Source organism: Ranitomeya imitator, chromosome 8, assembly GCF_032444005.1.
Source record: "Ranitomeya imitator isolate aRanImi1 chromosome 8, aRanImi1.pri, whole genome shotgun sequence".
NCBI classification, from domain to species: domain Eukaryota; kingdom Metazoa; phylum Chordata; class Amphibia; order Anura; family Dendrobatidae; genus Ranitomeya; species Ranitomeya imitator.
The window spans coordinates 30,280,165-30,289,316 of NC_091289.1; the positions used below are offsets into that span (position 1 = coordinate 30,280,165).

Below are 9,152 nucleotides of genomic sequence, written 5' to 3' on the forward strand. Positions count from 1 at the left end.
GGTAATAAGGGATAAATGACTGTGAGGGGCAGAGCGAGTGTCAGTGCTGAGGAGACGTGCACTACAGGAGCGGAACCTGCAGGGGGCGCAGCATGTCACTCACTATGGAGTAAGCAGATGTCAGCAGCATTTACTACTAGTCATATAAGTGTGTACCTCTTTATATGATGTGTGTATACCTCTTTGTACGTGTATACCTCTTTATATGACGTGTATACCTCTTTATATGATGTGTGTATACCTCTTTATATGACGTGTATACCTCTTTATATGACGTGTATACCTCTTTATATGATGTGTGTATACCTCTTTATATGACGTGTATACCTCTTTATATGACGTGTGTATACCTCTTTATATGACGTGTATACCTCTTTATATGATGCGTGTTTACCTCTTTATATGATGTGTCTATACCTCTTTATATGATGTGTGTGTATACCTCTTTATATGACGTGTCTATACCTCTTTATATGGTGTGTATGCCTCTTTATATGATGTGTGTATACCTCTTTATACGATGTGTATGCCTCTTTATATGATGTGTGTATACCTCTTTATATGACGTGTACCTCTTTATATGTGTGTATGCCTCTTTATATGACGTGTGTATGCCTCTTTATATGACGTGTATGCCTCTTTATATGACGTGTATACCTCTTTATATGACGTGTATGCCTCTTTATATGACGTGTATACCTCTTTATATGACGTGTATGCCTCTTTATATGATGTGTATGCCTCTTTATATGACGTGTGTATGCCTCTTTATATGACGTGTATACCTCTTTATATGACGTGTGTATACCTCTTTATATGACGTGTATACCTCTTTATATGACGTGTATGCCTCTTTATATGACGTGTGTATGCCTCTTTATATGACGTGTATACCTCTTTATATGACGTGTGTATACCTCTTTATATGACGTGTATACCTCTTTATATGATGTGTGTATACCTCTTTATATGACGTGTATGCCTCTTTATATGACGTGTATACCTCTTTATATGATGTGTGTATACCTCTTTATATGATGTGTATACCTCTTTATATGACGTGTATACCTCTTTATATGACGTGTATACCTCTTTATATGACGTGTATACCTCTTTATATGATGCGTGTATACCTCTTTATATGACGTGTCTATACCTCTTTATATGACGTGTGTATACCACTTTATATGACGTGTATACCTCTTTATATGACGTGTATACCTCTTTATATGATGCGTGTATACCTCTTTATATGACGTGTGTATGCCTCTTTATATGACGTGTATACCTCTTTATATGACGTGTGTATACCTCTTTATATGACGTGTGTATACCTCTTTATATGACGTGTATACCTCTTTATATGACGTGTATGCCTCTTTATATGACGTGTGTATGCCTCTTTATATGACGTGTATACCTCTTTATATGACGTGTATACCTCTTTATATGATGTGTGTATACCTCTTTATATGACGTGTATGCCTCTTTATATGACGTGTATACCTCTTTATATGATGTGTGTATACCTCTTTATATGATGTGTATACCTCTTTATATGACGTGTATACCTCTTTATATGACGTGTATACCTCTTTATATGACGTGTATACCTCTTTATATGATGCGTGTATACCTCTTTATATGACGTGTCTATACCTCTTTATATGACGTGTGTATACCACTTTATATGACGTGTGTATGCCTCTTTATATGACGTGTGTATACCTCTTTATATGACGTGTCTATACCTCTTTGTGTGTATGCCTCTTTATATGACGTGTGTGTGCCTCTTTGTGTATACCTCTTTATACGATGTGTGTGTATACCTCTTTATATGTGTGTGTATACCTCTTTATATGATGCAGTAGCAATAAAGCTTTATGATGGCACATGAGTGATACGACTGATCGATGATACCTGAGAGTCATGTTAAAAGAAAAAAAACTACATTTGGGCCCAGAAATTCAAGTTCCAGCTCCGCATGCGAGTATCTAAATTCCAGCTGTTGGACTCCTTTGGCAGCAGCATTATCCTTGGAAAGGATCAGGCATGTCGACATTTTAACATGCCCAATCTTTTTATTTTTTTTTCTTCCAGCCAATCTTGCGGTACATTTGAGAGAGTTAGAAATTCCCATTAATTTTCGCACGTCCAGTAACCCCTTAGTGGGCACCCGCAGCTCCTCTTCTGATTAGTGGCATCCTATCAGGCCAGCTGATCAAAAGATAGGAGACAGATCAACGACTGCTGACCTGGGTCCTACCCATTTATTTCTTCATCTCCAATACTGATTTCCCACTGTTGAGTTCGGCATTTTCTGTTCAGTCCAGTCCAGATGGGCATGTGACCGCTGCAGGCAATCACTAGTCGCAAAGGTAAGTAACACTGTATCATGACTGCGGCGGTCATTTGTTAATCTATACCGAAGAGGAAGAACTGTGACCATTTGGAGAAGGAGATGCTGGATGTGTTGGATCAGAAGCGACAGAACAAGTTTGAAAATGGGCAAAATAATTATTTTATGCAGATATTACAGTGATAGTAACATAGTTAGTAAGGCCGAAAAAAGACATTTGTCCATCCAGTTCAGCCTATATTCCATCATAATAAATCCCCAGATCTACGTCCTTCTACAGAACCTAATAATTGTATGATACAATATTGTTCTGCTCCAGGAAGACATCCAGGCCTCTCTTGAACCCCTCGACTGAGTTCAGTGGTGATGCGGGAAGAAAAGCCATATTTTTGTTGATTACCGACCGCTTTCTAAGTGTGATCGGTCACATACCGGTCACCTATGGCTGCCGCTACTCACATTATCTGGTGAACTCCAGTGACCTCACACAAGGCCAATTAAATCTGACTGAAGAGTGTATCTGAGTGATGTAAGCCTTGCATTTGTTACCTTGGAGTTTGTTCCACCAGGTTACTGATCTGGTATCATTTCATCAAACTTCTGTTTGCTCTTACAATCTACATTTGTTTCCTGGCTCGGACCTGCAGCTCACTCTTCGCCTGCTGTAAGCATAACAAACTCCTTTCTGGAGATTGTTCACATTACTATTAATCCTGCATCACAGTATATCATCCCCATAAAGAAAAAAAAGTTTGTCTCTTCATCTCTGCTACCGGTGGCTTCCATTGTTTTATGAGTGAACGTGCTGGGATAAGGTGTTATGTGAGCATGCTCGGACAATATGTTCGAGTCCCCGCGGCTGCATGTTTTACGGCTGTTAGGCAATCCCCACGTGTTGCAGCTGTAAAACAAGCAGCCACGGGGACTCAAACATTATCCGAGCACATTTGCTCATGACTATTGTTAACCCTCTAGCCTTCTGATCGTGCACTCCACCTCCTAGCTTCAGGTGTTTTAATTACAGCAGGTCCAATACCCCTCCACAGAGAGAGAGAATTTTAGTCTAGGAAGAGGTTTCACATGTACCCATTCAGATGGAGACGTTTATTCTCAGCGAGGTAAGGCAAGCGTAGGACCTGGTATAAGAGAGATGCCGTAAAGAGGCTACCAGGTACACATAAAATTGGCCATTTTTATGCGCTAAAAGCTCTCATTTTTCATATTTCTAGTGCAGTAATGCAGTTCAAATTTTGTGTTTTCAAGTTTGCATGTTTTGGCGCTGCAGTGTGCTGCCTTATTTACTTAACTATTGTTAACCCTTTGTCTGCTGAAAGCATTACAAACTTTCCTCTGGATTAGTTCAATAACAAACGCTGCTGCTATCCCCAGACTGACTCTTCAGTTCCTGCGCTTTTCTACCCCCCCCCCCCTTATGTGTCTTCTGTTGCGTCTTGATCCTCACAGTTCAACTTGCCGTCTGTGCACATGAGGCTGAGTTTTGATGATGCCGCATATGGTTGGATGCACTTGAGCAGGTGGGCAATGGTGAAGGCTTAAAACTCGCGATAGGGGAAGGTTCACACTACAGTATGGCAGCTGTAATTTTTTTCCCTCTTTATTACAGCGACAATTGCAAGTCTCATGATCCGATATAATGGCAGTATATAGACGTATACTTCTGCTGGTTCGGGTCTGAAGACCCTCGTTCACACCAGGAATTGCAACAGTAATTCAGTCATGAGTGAATATTTACTACACAATTAAAAATAACCAAAATTATTATTATATTAGACGCCAATATTCTGGGTCAACGAAGCACATCGAGCAAAATCTTAAACTTAAAGAATATCATACAAAGTCTTACACTCTGATCAGTGGCCATGAATGAGCACTTTCACCGTCCCTTCCATGACGGTCCGGCCACCATTAGCGGCTACACAAGATACACTGATGAACGCCAATGATCTCTTTAGCGCCTTCACTTGTGCTCTTGCTACCACTTCTTCCCCAGCGTGGAGAGGTGCCGGGAAGCGAATGTCCTGGGAAAGGAGCACACAACCGTCCCCTGGCAGCTTCGTGCCCAACACGGCAGACACCAGGCCGTTGAGTAGGACCCCATGTACGACGGGTTTTTCAAATCTTGTGTTCTTAGCAAAAGTCTCATCGAGGTGCAGAGGATTAGTGTCACCAGTCAGCTCCGAGAAGAGTTTAACGTCCTTCTGAGTGAAGGTCCTGGAGATCTCGGCGCTGTCCCCTACCTGCAGGTGCGACAGCTTCCGTGTGTGATTACTGAAGCAACTTAACATGGAAAGGTTTGAGGAAACGGCCAAAGATCTTCCACCGGTGACCAAGTGATGGAGCATCCTGAGGAACGTCTAGTCCAGGACTAGTTCTCTGCTGTTACCAGCCAACGCCAACAGGAAAGGTGATGTCTGATGGAGAAGGGACAGAAGACGGCAAACATGTTGCTCAGCTATGCAGCAAGACTACAAAAACAAGTTGCCCCGGTCATGCATCGCTGGCGGAGACATGGTCACCAGATCCGCGCTCCATGGGAATTTACCTGTAACACACGAACGCTGCACTGCAGGCCCTGGTATTGTCCCAGCAGGGTCAGAGATGTCCACAGCTTCACAAGGCCACTGTAAGAAGAGATCACATTCAACAAATACGGATAAAAAAAAAAAAGAATGTAGATTATTATATGGCTTTATACACAGGACTGTGTGAACAGCTGCATTGAAGAACACTAAAGGCCAGAGAAACCTTTTAACGCGGAAAATGAATTTCACATGCAAGTTGTTATCTTTAAGATAATAAAATTGTTAAGTTTAAGTCTGCAAGATTCATTCTTTTATTCATTTTTATGACTGATCCAAAATTCAGATATTTCTCATGTGGGAGCGTCTCTCCCAGTAATATAGGCTGGATGTGAGCTCTGCTGTTTTCACTGCTCTTATATCAGCACAGCTTCTATCCTGCACCAAGTTCCTCTTCTTGTGTTTTCCTCCTTGTTTATAGCCTGCTTTTCTCCACCCTACCCGGATTACTTCCTCCCCTCTCCATGCTTAATTTTGCTTTTTGGAAGGAAATAACCAATAAACCAAAATTCTGTTCTATGACGTCTAAGTAAATAATTAGCGTCTTCCATATACAGACAGGAAATATACTAATTACGCCTTGACTTACACCCATTATATTTTACCCATTGGCCACAGCTACTTACCTGCTCTTGATCCTCAGTATGGCGCACAGGGTCTTTTCATCAAATTTTAACAGGTCCAACGGGAAGGAAGCTCCGACCTGAGAACAAGGACACAATGTGCAATTTTTAATCTTTTTCCATGTACAACAAAACTCTGAGGTCTTATTTTTTTGCTTGAAAAAAGTTTTGCGAAAACAACTGGTGAAAAATAATTTAAAAAAAAAAATGTCGCATCTTTATAGCAAATTTTGAGACAATCTGCTCAAATCAAAAGGATTTAAAAAAAAAAATGCTCAGGGGGAAAAAAAATTAAAGTTTAGAGGACCTCAAAACCTCAGTGTGAGCGTTGCCTGAAGCGGTGTGTTGTCTGAATGGAGAGAGAGGAATACGCTGCTGCCACAAACATCTGAGAACCTAGGATGAGGCATGTAGAAATTCGGCATATCCAATCCTTTTTTTTCTATTAACTGATTTTAGTTCGTCAGAAATAATAGTTTATTGTATATTACCTCTCCGTGCAAATCCTTCAATGCCGAGAGAATCAATGACTTGAACTGAGCTGCAGAAATCTTCGGGGTCTTGTCTTGAAAGACCCTGTAGATAATACACAGTCCGTTACATGCGGCGGTAGAGTTTGAGTAGTAGGAGATTTTATAGATACTTACAGCTGAGTCTTCAAGTAATGATACTCGGAGAAGTTCTTCTGCACGATCCTCTGGTACGTGGTGGCTTCTGCAGGTTTGGGTCTATCTTCCATGCTTATACATTCAGCTTAAAGAAGAGGAGAAGAACGTAGATGTCACCACTGGTGACTGCTTGAACAGACCTGCTTAGTTGTACGTTGCACATGGAATATTTAAAAAAAAAAAAAAGTTTAAAGAAAACCCAAATAAAATAGCAAAATAAGAAAAAAAAAAAAAAATTATATATATATATATATATATATATATACATACATATATACACACACACACACACACACATACTGCATATGAAAGGATATGGGTGACATCTAATGGTTAAGCATGACTATTACATGCATACATAAAAGGTAAAAGATAAGAGCATGCAGTGTATAGAGGGGTATTCTTCCAGTCTCGGAAAACTTCTGCCCCTGCTGCAAATTGTTTAAAAATTTTTTTTTTTTAACTCACCCTCCCCAGGTCCAACACTGAGTCTCCGCCACTGTTCCTTGTGCCTGTTATTGCCTGCAGTGCTGATGTCTCCTAGAAAGCGCTGCAGATAATCAGTGAGCGTAGAGAGTTTGCCCAAGTTGACATAATGAGCCGATCAGCTAAGTTATTGACTGCAGCACTGTCGACATGACAGCAGCGATTGTGACTCAGCACTGGACCTGGGGAGGGTGAGTGTGGGAAGAGGTTTTGTGTTTTTTTTTGGGGGGGTGGGGTGGGGGGTGATTAAACTGCGCATGGGAACAGGAGGTTTCCAAAACCGGAAATCCTCTGTAAGTGCCGCACATCTATAACACACGCCCTGCTACTGACCAATGAGCTCCGTAATGACCACCTCCGACGCGCGTTTTTGTTTTGGTGACCCCTGTCTGGGCTCCAATGAACTACACCAGTGATTTGCGCCATAGATCGCTGTAAGGGCTGTTTCAGGTGTCCGTGATAATCAGCCTGATCTCAGATCGCGATCCAAACATCAGACGATTACCTGAAAGATCCCTAATTATTAGCCGTTCTCCTTACTCTGCAAGTCCTGTAGATTAAGACCATAATAAGTGCTGTTTGCACGCAGCCTAAATTTTGCCCACCTGGCCAACGTCTGCACATTTTTAAAAAAAGAAAATTAAGTAGCCATTGGCCACCAAGGGGAGGCAGAGTCTCATCCACATGCAGCCGGCCGATCCAGGCGATATATGAAATGTGCGGCGTTTCCTGGTTATCAGCGGCTAGAGCAGCCACATACTCCCTACTAGGGGCTATCCTTTCAGGATGAGGCTTCACACTGCGAATGGTCATGTAGACGAAACTCTGCCCTCCAACAGGATAGATCTAGAAAAAGAAAAGTCTGCGCTCATCACCAAATATCCAAAAAGTAAGAGTCACTGAAGTTACACTCCATAGTTCACCCTTTTATAACATATCGATGCATTAAACGAGCTGCCTCAGTCCGTGTCCCCATGAGGCGAGTACAGCTGTTGTTACGGGGGGGAACCTAGTGATCGAGAAGGGGTTCTCCAAGTCGTGGACAACCCCTTTAAGTGTAAGAATCAAAGCCTTTATGCACTAAAAAAAATATGAAGAAAATGAAGTTATATTCTCCCAGCAGCTGCTCGTTTCCAGTCATCGGAGTAGCTATAATCCCCCTGCAAGTAATGTTTTTTTTTGGGGGGGAGGGGGGCTTTAGCCGCCACACTCCCTTTAAGCTTTCATAGAGCCCCCGATTCACTCACATGTCATCAATATCAGAACATAGGAGCTGCAGTACCAAAACCGGCAGTGTCCAGTGTGCGGAGCAGCTGTGGGGTCTCGGCTCGTGCTCTCCGGGCTCAATCCATCATTGCACTTTTGAGTTTAGGTTTTGGAATTTTTCTTTAAATTTTCACCTTCTTTAAAGTAACTTTTGTGTTCGCCCGTTTTATTTTCGTCGTTGCGGGCAAGGGTTTTATTTCCCACATTTTCTGACGATTCATCAAATATGACTTTTTTCACAATTGTACTCCCAAGTATTTCCCTCGCCCCCGGGAATGATTTTATGTCCGGTTGAAACTTTAAACTTTAGGTTAAAAACAAAAATAAAAATCCCTTCTGATTCTGTGCGACTCATGAACAGCCGGCGGGGCCCATAACAGTCGGATATTAAAGGGATTGATATTAAAGGGGTTGTGATATTAAAGGGATAGGTCATACATATCAGATCGGTGGAGGTCAGACACCAGGCAGAAACCTTTCTGTGTATTTGAGTTTTATGGAAGTAAAGAGTCCGACATGGCGTCCATTCACATGACGCAGCATGTCTAACTGTGCAGCTCTCTATTGGACACATAGTGGGGGGCACAGAGCAGAAGACCCCAACACTATGACATTGCCACGCCGCAGTATGGCGTAAGGACCAGGCATAGGTCTTGGAACATCCCCTTTTATTAGGAGTAACACTTCAGACAGCAGCAGTAATGGAGCACAAGCACCTGACTGACCACTTGCATTAATAAATAATTGAGTCTCTTCTATACAGTTAAAGCCACGCGTAATCCAGCACTCACCGGCATATTCCCCGGAGCAATGAAGCCCACAAGCGTCTGTGACCTCATGTTTCCCTACAAGACTATTCAGAAACTGATTAGGTTAGCGGCCATATTTGAGAAGACCAAAACGCATAGACGACAAATTATGTCTCAGCCAAAATGGCGCCTAACGTGGAGACATCACAGCAAGCGTGTATGCACTTCTCTTCTGTGCGCTGTGTAAACTTTTCCCCCGGGAACTGTAACATTGTTCTTAACGTTCCTAAACACAGAAGTCAAAGACTGTAGTGTACCGCCCTCTAGCGGACAAATAGAGTAAGGAGCGGAAGTCGTAACGAGAGAGAACGTAGCGTAATATTCGGTCAGAGCAGCGCGTA

At 42.1% G+C, this 9,152-nt stretch overlaps 2 protein-coding genes and 1 long non-coding RNA gene across 4 annotated transcripts; 1 reads left to right on the forward strand and 2 right to left on the reverse strand.

Moving 5' to 3' along the window:
- The first annotated feature begins 61 nt into the window (after window positions 1-61).
- Window positions 62-4,013, forward strand: LOC138647570 (uncharacterized). The gene is made up of 3 exons (XR_011315001.1): window positions 62-109; window positions 2,101-2,378; window positions 3,824-4,013. It is a non-coding gene; the product is annotated as an uncharacterized lncRNA (long non-coding RNA).
- Window positions 4,014-4,089: 76 nt separating this feature from the next.
- On the reverse strand, window positions 4,090-4,722 carry HTD2 (hydroxyacyl-thioester dehydratase type 2). The gene has a single exon (XM_069736648.1). The coding sequence runs from the start codon at window positions 4,720-4,722 to the stop codon at window positions 4,231-4,233; it is 492 nt and encodes a 163-aa protein (XP_069592749.1). The 3' UTR covers window positions 4,090-4,230.
- RPP14 (ribonuclease P/MRP subunit p14) lies at window positions 4,090-8,889 on the reverse strand. 2 transcript variants are annotated; one of them, XM_069736649.1, is made up of 6 exons: window positions 8,794-8,889; window positions 6,230-6,335; window positions 6,074-6,158; window positions 5,586-5,662; window positions 4,923-5,001; window positions 4,090-4,791 (listed from the first exon to the last, which is right to left on the reverse strand). In XM_069736649.1, exons 2-6 carry the CDS (start codon window positions 6,319-6,321, stop codon window positions 4,735-4,737), a joined length of 390 nt encoding a protein of 129 aa, XP_069592750.1. In that variant the 5' UTR covers window positions 6,322-6,335; window positions 8,794-8,889; the 3' UTR covers window positions 4,090-4,734. The 2 variants fall into 2 exon arrangements, with proteins under 2 accessions (XP_069592750.1, XP_069592751.1); XM_069736650.1 differs by lacking the exon at window positions 8,794-8,889 and adding an exon at window positions 7,070-8,761 and having other exon boundaries at window positions 4,656-4,791.
- Between the last annotated feature and the right edge of the window lie 263 nt (window positions 8,890-9,152).